The following is a 14,172-nucleotide window of genomic DNA, read 5'->3' on the forward strand; positions in this document are numbered from 1 at the left end:
GTCAGTCTTTGAATTTTCCATCGTTACGACCGATCCGCATGGAAGTAGAGTAACAATCGGACTCGACGATTTTCCATAGCGAACATGCACTATTTATAGTAATAACTAGCTGACCCAGCAAACTTCGTCCCGCCCAAAATTTGTTTTTTGTTATCAATACCTTCAAACATTCACGTTTTTTACTAAGTGCAAGTTCATGGGTCACAGAACTGTTCATTGATTGATCTTCTAATCGACCCCGTTGAATTTATCTTTTACTATAAGATTCCTAGTACTTCTACCAAAACTCATCATTATAATATCAGATTATTTTCTGACACAATTCTCGTTCAAGATTTTTCAACCACTTGCAAATAACATGTTTCTCCGTTACATGGAATAAATGTTTGATACAGAAAATATGATAGAATAAAGACAGCCCTAAATCCGACAATTACTTCCTCGAGTTTTGCTCTTATCAACATATTCGGCAATCCATTTTCATTGGTATAGATAGAAGAAGATTAAGATATTTCGTTAGAGCAAACATCAAATGGACTAACGACGCTTGTTACTATGTAATTGTAGAACATAAGGGAATTTAATTTTCCGAATTTTCCCTTTTTCTTTCAGACTTTTCCAAAAATTTTCTATTGTCATGTTTGATTGGAATATTTTTGGTTGAAATATGTGTAACATTTTTATGAGACCCCCTCTCCATTCCAGAGGAAGGAGAGGTGTCATACCATCATAGAAACATTTCTTATGCCAAAAAACCCTCACATCCCAAAATGTGCTTGTCTAGTTCTCGAGAACATTTCCATGGCAAACCCCCCTCCCTTCTTAGAAAGATGGGAGGAGCATTGAACCACCTTGAAAATTTTTCTTGTCCCCTAGAACCTCCACATGCCAAATTTGGTTCCGTTTGCTTGATTAGTTCTTGAATCATGCAGAAATGTACGCTTCATTTGTATGGCAGTCCCCCACCTCCCCTCAGAGAGAGGGAAGGAGTGTCTATTCACCATAGAAACGTTTCTTGTCCCCTAAAACCTTCGCATGCCAAATTTGGTTTCATTTTCTTGATTAATTCTCGAGTTATGCAGAAATTTTGTGTTTCATTTGTATGGCAGCCCTCCCTTAAAGAGGGGGGAGGAGTGTCTAACCACCATAGAAACATTTATTGCACCCCAAAACCTCCATATGCCTAATTTGGTTTCATTTGCTTGATTAATTCTCGAGTAATGCAGAAATTTGTGTTTCATTTGTATGGCAGCCCCCCCCTTAGAGAGGGGGGGTGGAGTGTCTAACCACCATAGAAACATTTATTGCATCCAGAAACCTCCATATGCCTAATTTGGTTTCATTTGCTTGATTAATTCTCGAGTAATGCAGAAGTTTGTGTTTCATTTGTATGACAGACGGACAGACAGACAGACAGACAGAAATCCATTTTTATACATATAGGGCCCTATTCCAGAAAACGAGACGAGCAATTCGTCTCGTCTCGTCTCGGTTTCAGTCACTGTCGAGACGAGCAAAATATACAATTCCAGTACACGAGTTTCATTGAAATGTTTTATTTGGTAGACTGGAGAGACTTCAGTCAGTTTTACTCGGTATGAACAGTGATGTCAGATGAGAAGACATGTTTTTGTTTTGAGAAAAACAACAAACAGTTTTAAAATTGATTAATCGATACTCTTTTCTCAGTGCCAAAATATTTAAAAAAAACATAACAAAAAGGAATAAGTTTCATATATCTTTTGGTTCCATTGATATTTTTCCTCGAGCATATGGGTTCATCACTCAGACGTTTTGTTATTATAGATTTATTGGGGGCAATGTTTGTTCACCTAATCAACGATTCATCAAGAAAAGTTTTAAATCTATATATATGTATCTCCAATAAAGAAGTTGTTTTGAATTACTCATTTTCGTTCAATATGTGAAGACCCTTTTCGTTCTGTGTTAATATATTCAAAACAGTCATCTAGCATCCCTGGATATGAGTTCAATGTTTACATTCGGTTGTGTTGTTTGGAAGAGGCCCATTTGAAAATCTGTAAAATCTAGCAATTACTGAACCGAATTTGATGGTTGCAGTTGAAAACATACATTGCTTATGCAATACTCGTTTAGCCGTGAAACAATTTTTGAAGATAAAGGCGGAGCAGAAGAATACCGATGCTTTCAATCAACAAGGTGAACAAACACATCAAACAAACTAGACGATTCGACTGATTCATCGACGAGCGCGGCCAAACGGTCGTCGAGCCAGACGAGCTACTCGTCTGTTTTTAGTCGAGCTCGGCTTCTGGAATATGAAAACAAACGAGACGAGCGCTCGTCTGCTCTTCTCGTTTTCTGGGATAGGGCCCATAGATTGTTTTCTTTCCGTGCCTAACTCCATGTCTGTATTTAGAAATGTATGGACAGAAAGTTATCTTGAGATTTAAATTCAATTTCAACTACTTTTCCAAAATTATTCTACAAAAAGAACGAAACTTGTTTGCCTTTTTTATGTATTGAAACATTTTAGAAAAAAATAGATAAACATAACACTCGCAGCGATCCCAACCGTAAAGTAACTGCTATGGATGGCCTCGCCACCGAACCTATTTGGCAAAAAAACAAAATACGCGATGAAGAGGAAATAGCAGCTATACTCGGAAGAACGCACTATAAAGCAAAGAAAATCATAAACAAGTGGAAATACGAAGGAACCATGGAAAATCTCCCAAATAGAAGACACAAACGTATCCTGTTTTCTGATGATGAACGAGTAATTGTGCGAACATTTCGAAAGAACCCTAAAACAAACATTCCTAAGTTGACTACCGAAGTAGCCGGCACCATTGGAAGACCTGTCAGCACAGACACTGTCCGGAGAGTAGCATACTGGAACAATCTGAGAGGTCGTGTTGGCCGTGAAAAGTCTTTCATCTCAAAGATAAATATGAAAAAACGACTACCGTTTGCAAAGGCATATGTTAACAGACCTAAGGAGTTGTGGAACAAGGTCCTTTATACGGATGAGATGAAAACCAATCTCTTTGCATCGGATGGAGGACAGATGGTGTGAAGGAAACCAGGATCGGTGCTACAGATTCAGCATTTGGTTCTCAAAGTAAAACACGGCGGCGGAAGTCAGTAGATGTATGGTATATTGCCGGCTTCTGGAACTGGAACCAGGGAGTTTATCGATTCGGCGATGGACAAGTCGGCTTCATTGAACATCTTGAAACGTAACCTTCAGTGTCCCGTGCAGAAATTGGGTCTCTTTTCTTTCGATAATAACCCGAAGCAAACTGATCCCATCGTGCTCTATAATGTCCCAATCAACTCAAAATACCTCCGCAATCACCGGATTTGAACACTATTGAGTATCTATGGTGGGGAATCAAGAAATGTCTGAAGAATAAAAATCCAGGGAACGAAGCAGAACTCGAAACGATGATTAAGGAGATCGATCGATTTGGATATCGCTGAGACGAACCAGCCCAGGAGGCTGAAAGTCTCAAAAATAAAGAAAAAAAAAAAAAAAAGATTTGGATATCGCTGTGCATGTCAGAGTGTGTCGTAACTGCGCAGCTGCAGCCAAGAGTCCACCGCCGATGTCGTGAACCAAGTCAACGGACCCATGGCAGCACGTTCACATTGACAATCGGTCGAAATCATCAAAACGAAGTCGATCACAGCCTCTGCAACGATCGGAATTCTCCAAAGCCTCTTCGCTTGCCTCGATATGCCAGAAACGCTTGTCAGTGACAATAATACTCAGCTCACGTGACAGTAGCACCGTTTAATCCGCAATCCAACGGGCAAGCCGAACGGTTCGTAGACACTGTAGGGATTTGCGATCTAAAAGATTCGAGAGGGGAAAGGATCAATCCAGAATGCGTTGGAAATTTTTCTATTGACTTGTTAAACAACACCGAACGTGTCAGCACCAGAAGACAAATCTCCGTCCGATGTCTACACCTAAATCTGTAGTCCCTCTGAAACGGCCGCTCTATCACTCGGAACTACTAAAATCGAAACAGCTGTACAGATACATCGGCGCTCTTCATGTCTGCGAAGACCGCCGATAAGATTTCACCCGCATCAGCTGCATTAAGAGGGGAGATGTTGGGAACATGTACGTTCCTAACGATCGTTACCAACTCACACACCGTTGAGCTAACTGGCAGCTAACCGGCAGCTAAGCTGTCGAAAAAAGAAATCGTTCTCTTTTCTGGAATCAGCGAAACTGTTAATAGTGAATGCAAAAGCAATCGATCTAAATAAACCATGCTCTGTTCCAAAACCGACCGGAATATCAAAAAAAGCGACCCAATTATCGTAAAATGATTTTCCTCGATGACAATGCCCCGTAAAACCAAGTAAGACTGGCCGGAGGAACGGTTGAGTTAACCAAATGTATGTATCTTAAACCATACTGCCGATTCATATTTTCAGTGCAATAAGGGGCTGTCCACATACCACGTGGACAACTTTAGGGGGGTAGGGGGTAAGATAATTTCCACGCTTGTCCACGGAGAGGGGGGAGGGGGTATAGATCGAGCCCACGTGGACAGGAAGTATGTTTTTTTTAAATACAACCACCAGTGTTCTGATAAAAATATACGTGGAATTAGGTAGCTGATTCGGAATATTTCGGGAGGTGATAGAGGATCATGTTTGATGAAAAACTTCTACGCATTTGGTCTATTCTCAACTAGCGTTGTTGAACTTTTCTTGAGTCGAATTTTATGTCTTGAACTGACTCTAATTTTGAAAGTACGCTACTCAGAATAATCATGCTACTCATTTGAAAGATCAGAAAATTTTGCGTAGAGTATAGTTGTAAAACATTTAAACTATTGGAACCAAGTAACTTTTAGAGGTAAAGATGAAACTTAAATTTTTGTGCTTTTATAGGTTTTTATAAATTTTCCAAAAATGCATGAAATGCAATCCAGTTTGATTGTTTCTATCAAGCAAATTGAAGCTGTCCAACCATTCTTCAATTCTTTCTTTGACACTACACTGTTATCCTTCTTTTTATTTTGTTAAAAATTTAAATGATTCTCAACATAATTCATGCACAATTTTCTCAAATGAAAGCAATTGAATCGTGCTAAGCAGCGTAATTTTTGAATTAAAGTCAGTTTAAGGCAAAAAAACGGTCTCAGGGAAAAGTTCAATAATTCTTTCGTAGATGAAATTTGACCATAAGCGTGGAAGATTTTTTTCATCAAATACGATCCTCTATCACCTGAAATATTTCGGATCAACCTAACAACTTGTATATAACAATATTTCAAACAGATATAATATTTTTCGATATTCTATTTAATTTATGAGAAAGTTTTCTCAGCAGTTTAACCCATCAACGACCAAGCTGTCAAAATTGGTGTAATTTTGATTATTGACGTTACAGAAACCCAAATCTTCAAGAATTATTTTTTTTCTGTCCTTCCGTTTTCCGGAAAATGACAAAATCCGGAAAATCGCTAAACAAAAGCATTGGCTAAAACCTACATTTATGATCCTGTAGGAGGTTCAATCCAATGGTTTTTTTTCTACATTACAGTGTGTGTTCTTTTTTCAAAGTAATACTGTAAGAAAGTTTACATATTTTTGTATTTTAGAAGGTTTTGTTTTTTATTAGGTTATGTGAGGTTATGTACTTTTCGCACATAGTTGCTTTAATCCGAATTTATTGTCTAATAAAGTTGTACAAAATCGAATGAAATTGATGGTAAGTGATAGCTAATAAATTGAGCTATCATTTGATGCCAAAACCTTACCATATGGTAGCTTGGCTTGAAAAGAGTTAATCATTTCTTCGTGTTTTTGAGGAATCAATTAACTTTCTATTCATTAAATTGATTGCTCAAAAACATATTTCAATCGGGCAGCAGATTTCTAACCAGAAATGTACAAATTTTTTAAAGGGTTGGGGCAGCGACTGATTAATTTGGCGTTGAATTGTTCTTTACTAAACTGTTCGAATTTGATATGTGATGTTTTGAGAAGTATATTAGCGGAGGAAAACCAAAGAGCAATACAAATAACTTTTCTAGCAAGGTTAGTAAAAAATCAATGAGTCATGAGTTTTCTGATGTATACACCGATTCTGCATTCCGTTCGAAACCATTATTTCGTTCGAGATATAATTTTGCATTCCCTATTTTTTGCCCATTTAATGTTCGAAGAGAAGCAGATAGAACGAAATGCAAAAACCAACTTGAAGTAAACACAGAATGGAATTTTATCAAGTCGATCGAAATATTTCGAATCGATCGAAATATAGAATAGAGGTGGTAGTTTTTCCCCGCTAGCATTTTGAAAGCCATCTAGACACTCAATGAAGAATGGTCAATAAGTAGTTGAAAAATCAAAAAAATATACATTGAAAATGTTTCTAATGCGCTATTAGTACCCTCTGAAAATTCCCGGAACTATTGCGGAAAAGGTTTCGCATTGCGTTGATGACTTAAAGTGAAGCGAATGTGTGAATGAATCGACATTTCCTGTGACCCATCGTACTCCGGAGTGGGCAAAAAAACTACACTCGACCAAAAAAAATAGAGGAGCAAAATGCGACATCGAAAATTTTTAATGATTTTTGACACGCTATAACTCTGTTATAAAATATGTAATGCATTCGTCAAAGCAACAACTGGACCTTGTATAGAATATTTTCAAGTTTGCAGTGGGCAGATTTGAACACCGATTTGCGGTGCGTTCATTATTTCAAGAAATAATCATGATTCAAAATGAAAGAATAAACGGATCATTCGATAGATAATATCTCTGTAGAAAATAGTTCTACTGAAACTTTCTATGAATCAAATGAAAGCGAAATTGTCAGGTTGATTGGATTGTTATTGTGAATATATTTTTAAAATTTATAGAAACTTTGAAAGCAAACCTTTTATCTTTTCTTGCAATGTCTTTTGTCTACAACGTATATACACATTACATTAAAATATGTACGTACGATATCCATATACCAGAAATTTGTAGTTTGAAAATGCTGAATTTTTCATCTTCATGTCATGATTTATATCGAAAGTACAGACGTTTCGAAATCGCTTAGAAATTTCGAAATTTTACTCCTCAATCCATTATTAAATGAAGATCTTTAGATATCAGTGCATGGTCTCTATTCCATCTTTTTTTTCTTGAAATTATTTTTAATTGATAAAAAAATCTCTATGCATGTAAAATTTGTAATGTTTGTTTTTGTGCGCTTCATAAACTCGAAAAGTTCGCCACTGATGGAGCTCATATTATGACACAGTATAAAATCCACTTCAAGGATTGTTGCTGCTACTGCCAACCCCTCTAGATAGCCTACCTACTAGATAGCCAAAGCGTGGCAGGGTACAGCTAGTAAAATTTGAAAAAAAATGCGCTATCCAGTTATTTCCTCAATTATGCTAATTAAATAAGCAAAAATGTGCACGTGGACAACAGGGGGAGGGGTATGAAAATGTCCACGCTTGTCCACGGAGGGGGAGAGGGGAGTGTAAAATCGTGCTTTTTCTGTCCACGTGGTATGTGGACAGCCCCTAAGCACTTTGAATCTGTATGTCATACGATGTGAACATGTTTTTGGTTTTTGGTTTTGCTGTAGATTCGACCTTCTCATGTCCTAAAACGCTGGACGACGGCACAGCAAATATGGTGTGGTTAGAACGGCTGAATATTCAGAGCAAATCAATTATAAAACACGAAAACGGCGTACGTCGCGAAGGCATATTCAATTGCAAAGAACTGGGAGGAGCTTGGAGCCACACGCTTGGAAATTGGATTGCTTGAAAAGATCAGGACTTCTGCAGGTTGATATCCCGCAATTTCAACAAATTATGGGTGAATGCTGCAGTTAACGCGCTGTAGAGTTTAGCTCCGTAGCTTCGCGCAGTAGCGGTAATCAATAAGATTTTACTGAGTTGCGATTTGTTGCTGGAAATTCTATGGTAGCGGCATTTAAGGATGCCTTCATTTGGATCTACTTTATCGATACGCGTAAAAACTTCTGAACTGAGCTTTAGAACAAAACAAAACCAGATGACATCCGTCATTCTTCTAAAGAAAAAAGACGAAAAAGTTTACCAAAACAAAACATTGGACCCAACGTGATATCATCAGGTGACGATAGGAAAAGTGTATCTCGAAAGTGTAGCCCCAAATATGACTCCAAATCCGAAGCAAAATAAACTTACGTCTGATCATCCGGAGGAAAACTCAGAACGGAACAACCAAGAGGAGCAGACAACAGAAGAGGAGGAAGAGTATGCTGACGATGACATCGAAGTCTCGCTGGATGGTACCAAATCGTAAATCTGAACTGGTCTTCTAATTCATAAAATTTGGGATTTGACCCTTTCAGAGTTCGATTCCATTAACAGCTACCTGGACTCGCTCAATTCGGCACTGGATACGATCGAGCAGAGGAACGACGATTTGAAGGCCCAGCTGCTGAACTTGTTGCAATCGAACAGAGAAATTCGCCAGTCTATGCAGGAAGAATATTCCAAGCGGTCGGAGTCCTGTGGAGCGGTTCATCAGGAGAGTACAAAGGATGTAATGGAGCAGTAATGTTATGTATTCATTTACCTGTCAAGCAGTAACAGCAGAATGTTGTAACTAATGAATTTTGTCAGTAGATCGAAACAGATGTATTTCAAATAGTTCATGTTGCTCTTGAGGTAAAATTTTATGTTAAGAGGAAAATGCATTTCCAAGGGACAGGATTGTAAATAAAACCACTTTAGTATAGATGTACACAATGTCTATAATTGATTTTCGACTTCGTGATCCGCAGTATACAACATTAATAGTCTAAACTGTTCACAATTGATCTTATCGATTATCCGAGTGTTTTCCTCGTTGTGCCTCAAATGATCGAGCACCATTTGTCCCCGGGTTAATGTTCCGGCCAGTTCAATATCGACGTGGAAATTTTCGGCGCGAGTCACAATATTCGGTTGCACGAAGGCAGCGGCTACAAATGCATCACAAGGCATCCACATCATCCACTCGTGGTAACATTTTCGTTCGACTTCATTCAACATCCGAACTGCTTTGTTGGATGTTTTCCCAAGCACATCCAGTCTCCAATCCATCGTGAAAGCCTTGTGCTCTGAAACGCAACTTTCCCAGGGGAACAGTGTGATTGGGCACTGCACATTGTTGAACACGATATGTGCGGCCTCCGGATCAGCCCAAAAATTGAACTCAGCTGCTTTGGTTGTGTTGCCCACGCCGTGTCGATTGCCGCCCATTATATACAGATCCTTCATTTTGTCCCGCGCATCGGGATACATTTTCAGACACAACGCCAGGTTTGTGAGTGGGCCAACGAAAATCAGAGACACGTTTCCGCAATCCCCCAGTATCCTCCGGTACAGTTCATTTACAGCATGCTCTGTCTTGATGAGCTTCTCGTCGGGTATTTCGAAATTCAAATCTCCAAAACCATCCATCCCGTGGAAATGTTCCTTTTTCGCCGGCGCAGGTGTTATCAACGACTCATTTGCGCCCTTGTACACTGGGACGTCCAGCCGATCGACCGCGCCCAGTATCCGGAGCACATTGAGCGCAACATTGTGAACATCCGTATTGCCGTGGGTGCATGTGATGGCCTCGACCTTGATATTGAACTTTTTCTCACACTTCAGTAGCAGCAACAGGGCCCAGGCATCGTCTGTCCCTACGTCCACATCGATGATCACTTTTCGCACCGGGTCGAGCGACGTGTTTCGAGACATTTCCAAACAAGAACTGAAGAGTCAGCTGAGCTAAGCTATTTGCGTTATCAGTTAGCGCTTCACTGCATGCATAGATTTTTGGGACATGCTGAAAGCTATCAATGAAGATGCAAACACGAATACAAGCGGAGAAGGATCATATTTTGGCAATAGGGCGCTTGCAGCGTGCATATGTATTAGTGATCTGTTGGGAAGGCAAAAGAGAACGCTGCATGGGATTTATATGCATCGACGAGATTGAGCTTTGTTTAAATAATTATTTTAGCGAAATAGTTATAGAAATTACGCGCTACACTTTATTAATAACATACGTATATGTCTCTTCACATAAAAGTATTTACATTTAGCCATATACATATACAGCCATATACACGGAGAAAAATATAAAATTTCTGTTATGGCTATGATCCATATCAATGGTTTGATTATTCAAAAAGTTTCACAGAAACAATACAAAGTTGCACATTGCGATTGTGTAGCCGGATTAGGTGAAGTGTGCTCCCATTTAGGCTTTGTGGTTTTTGCCCTGGTCTCGTGAAGAAGTAAAATATAATGGATATTCGTGTGCAGATATCCTTAATCGGTGGTTAGTTTCGCCAAAAATGCAGATGATTATGTTGAAATTAAGAACATATTCAGCCAGAAAGATCAACCAACCCTCAGATATGATTTCCGGGTACCTGAATGCTCTGCGGAGAAGTGAAATATGGTTATAAGAAAATTGATCGGAAACGAAGAAAATCCATCAATTGGCTAATTCATGGAAAATACAAGGAAGCATTCGAACGTGAGCTCGAGTCTCTGTGTTTTGAATCAAGGTCCGAACATGCTGATAATCCTTTCCTGTTATTTTTTCGATTCAAATCTGGAGGGAAAGTCGCTTAATGAACATCGCGAAATAGGTGCTAGTAAGTTAAGCAATATGCGTCACACAAAAGTTCTTGTTCGGTAAATAGCTTGCCTAACTGTTTTACAAAGTTCATGTTAGTTCTATGAAATATTTCGCGCTAATAGAAAGATCATCTACAGGAACGTCGATTGATAATGAATCCGATTCTGCTGCATAGAAGCTACGAATGTAGACAAATGTTTGCCCAACAGATGCTCTGCATGTATGTGTAGCAAGAGCCCTATTTTAAGAACTTTTGTGGATATGCAGTTACCGCTTCGCGCATGCTTTCTTTAAATCTGTTTGCTAGATTAGTTTGCTCGTTAACTGTGTGTTTCTGTTTTGAAATATTAGACTGTTCAATAAATTTTGTCGTTCGAAGAAAGATGGTGTTATCAGGTTGTCGTTTCATGTTTCTATGATTGGCATTTTCTATGGACACGTGGTGTAGTGGCGCGCTCTTCGTGTAGTTGATGAAAGCCAGGTAGGCAGGAGAGAGGAACTGGATGGTGGACAACAGAAGGGAAGAAAAAAAATCAGGATTAATTCAATTACTGCCGTTACTCATGCAAAATCTGAAAAGGAGCCGTCCACATACCACAGAAAAAGTACAATTCTAGAATTGGGTTCCCCCTCCGTGGACAAGCGTCGACATTGACCATATTTTTTGACGTAGAACTACGTTTTTCAGGAAGGGTGCCAAATCAGAAAACAGGTCACGTTTTTATGAAATAAAGGGCCTGATTCTCGAATACACTTCGAATACACTTCACGGTGGAAACGGAATGAAACGTATCCGCGATGACAACGTCGACACCGTACCGACACCATCTGGATACGAGATTAGTTTCCCACTAAACTTATCATTATAATATCAAATTATCTTCAGATGAAATTTTTGTATAAGATTATTGTATCACATGAAGAAAACAAAGTTTCCCACTCACATTGAACACCAGTTTGGTACGAAGAAGTTAATTTTCATTAATGATTTTTTATTTGAAAAGTGCTCTGAAAACTCATTATTATCTTCGACACTTCACTAACTCGTGAAACGTAGTTCAATGGCGTGCCGTTTATTTCGTTTCCACCGTGAAGTGAATTCGAGAATCAAGCCTAAAGTTAACGTTAATAACTATTTTCACCATGAACGAATTCTCATGATTTGCATACCAATTTCTACGCGTCTATCACAATTCATAAAAAGTTATTTTTCATGAGATTGAATATCTGTAAAATGTCATGCGTTATCTAAACGCCCTAACTGCCAAGTTTTGATTGGCCCGATTTACGGTTTCCCCATCACAGATGTACCTGTGGAAATCCACTACATCCAATCGATGTACCTGTGGAAATCCACTTTGTATTCTTGTTCCCATCGAACTATGTTTCCCTAACACGGACTTCAAAATCAATGTGCCTGGGGGAATCTGCTTCGTCAAAACATGCAAGTCGGGGGTATTTTTTGGTGTTGAGTACTTTTGTATTCGCTTGTCGCTTGTGCAGACCGGAATATGTTCCCTTAAACGTACTTTTAAACTGAGAAGTCTGGGAAAATCGTCTTTTCAGATACTAGAGGTGAATGAACTTTCGCGGTTCGAGAACTGTGTTAACATGAGACGTGCAATAATTTCAGAAGGACATGTAAAATACAATGATCGTATGACAATCTTTCCGTTTAAATATTTTGGTAGCCATAGTCCATATCAAACGTAAAAGTAAGTTCATCAAATTTATTTGTAACGAAGAACATAATCTAATACAAAAATTTCGATGCATTCTGAAATAATATTCGAAGTGGTAAACAAGTGGATTGCATAATAAAATTACGTAGTTCTACGTCGAAAATATGCGGTCGTGCCCTAGATACAACCCCTCACAATTTTGTTTCTCAAATTTGGCTTCAAACCATACATATAACCCCAATTTTCAACCCCCATCTCCTATTTTTTATCCCGATTCTAGTAGGTTTGATTAACAATATTCAAATAATTCAACCATCGTTCGTTTTTCAAACAGAACGAATTTGTCAGATGAATGCCAGATGGCACTATGTCCGGTCATCGAACATTATTTTTTTCACCTACACACGCACAAGTAACCTGGGGTGACATTGCGAATTTCGAAACGAGTAACTCATTTCGAGAAAATACAAACTCGAATCGAATTGATTTTAGTATTATGTATCTTTTTCGATCAAATTTTAGGGTTTGTAAACAAAGCAAACTTCTTGGCTATTGCAAATATCAATGCCGAAAAACAAATTTAATTTGATATTTTATTAGAATTGTGGTTAAAAGGAAAAGATCGCGAAATGTTTTTTGACGACAGCAATAGGGAAGAAAAGAACACGCTTATTCCACAGATGCGGGAGTTGAGGGATAAAAATGACTCTCTTTCGCTAAGTAAAAATAAGTGAGTTTGTCTTATATATGTTTCCGATATAAATGATAATAATTGTTCTTTTGTTTCAAGGTTTCAGACTTAGTCGAGAAGCATTTAAAAATATTTCGGATACAACCGTGTTCCAAACAACTTTCAGAAGCACTTCTGCTCCTGCAGCTTTGAAATTAGCGGCCGTTTTGAATCTTTTGGCTTCTGGTCGTACCAAATTAATGCAACGAAGCAGAGAACTTTTTACTTGCTATGGCTCAACCAACAGTTTCATCTGTGTTCAATGAAATGATGCTACTTCTGGAAAGAAGCTTGTGCGAAAAAAGGATCGAATTGGATACAACATCGTTTAATGAAACAACCCAATATGCAATTGAAATTTTCTTTGATGTACGGTTTAATATTACATACAACGTTTCACTAGCATTTTCTTATACGACGATCAACCATTTCTTGTCGAGACATTTGTAAAAAATACTCGAACACAATGTTACGTAATGTCAAACTTTGCTCGAAACTCTACTACTGCCTTATTCATTTCGCTCGCTTCGAGATTGGCGATCTAACGCAAAACGTAAACGATCGGTGAGACATCTGGATTCTGTTTTTGAACTAATAAAATGATGATTAGGTAACCTAAAATTGAAAAATAAATCACGTATGATTTACTTCCGGACTTTCCAAGGTAGTTCTCACATGCAATAACCATGCATTTTTCAACTTGTTTTTGATGGTGCTCTCGAATTTCCGTCTTTGATTCAACCATTGTCAATATTTATACAATTTTCACTACTGAAAGAGATAAGAAAATAACATGTTATATATAAAATTAATTAAATTTAATCAAAAAGAATTAAATTTCTTAAAAACTCATCGCAATCAAATAATCTTTTATGATTATAACATTGTAATTTATGGAAAAAAACTACAAACCTTCCATAAACTCACATGGAAAAATTTAAAACCATCATCACTTTCACCGCAGCGCCGTAGATTTGTACGTTAGATCGCCATACATATGATATGTTTCGGATCAGGTTTTCGAGGGAAGGAATCACTTTACTACCAGAACCAAATCTCACCATGCGTCATATCGAACTCCATGGTATGTGAATACTAGCTTTGTGGTGAACATTTTAAGGATTT

General features: G+C 38.2%; 2 protein-coding genes across 2 annotated transcripts; one reads left to right on the forward strand and one right to left on the reverse strand.

Annotated features, from left to right (window-relative positions):
- The first annotated feature begins 8,057 nt into the window (after positions 1-8,057).
- LOC129776094 (UPF0184 protein AAEL002161) lies at positions 8,058-8,762 on the forward strand. The gene is made up of 2 exons (XM_055781501.1): positions 8,058-8,299; positions 8,363-8,762. Exons 1-2 carry the CDS (start codon positions 8,164-8,166, stop codon positions 8,569-8,571), a joined length of 345 nt encoding a protein of 114 aa, XP_055637476.1. The 5' UTR covers positions 8,058-8,163; the 3' UTR covers positions 8,572-8,762.
- On the reverse strand, positions 8,756-10,078 carry LOC129776085 (nucleoside hydrolase-like). The gene has a single exon (XM_055781488.1). The coding sequence runs from the start codon at positions 9,741-9,743 to the stop codon at positions 8,766-8,768; it is 978 nt and encodes a 325-aa protein (XP_055637463.1). The 5' UTR covers positions 9,744-10,078; the 3' UTR covers positions 8,756-8,765.
- Positions 10,079-14,172: the final 4,094 nt, after the last annotated feature.

This window comes from Toxorhynchites rutilus, chromosome 1 (genome assembly GCF_029784135.1).
Source record: "Toxorhynchites rutilus septentrionalis strain SRP chromosome 1, ASM2978413v1, whole genome shotgun sequence".
NCBI classification, from domain to species: Eukaryota; Metazoa; Arthropoda; class Insecta; order Diptera; family Culicidae; genus Toxorhynchites; species Toxorhynchites rutilus.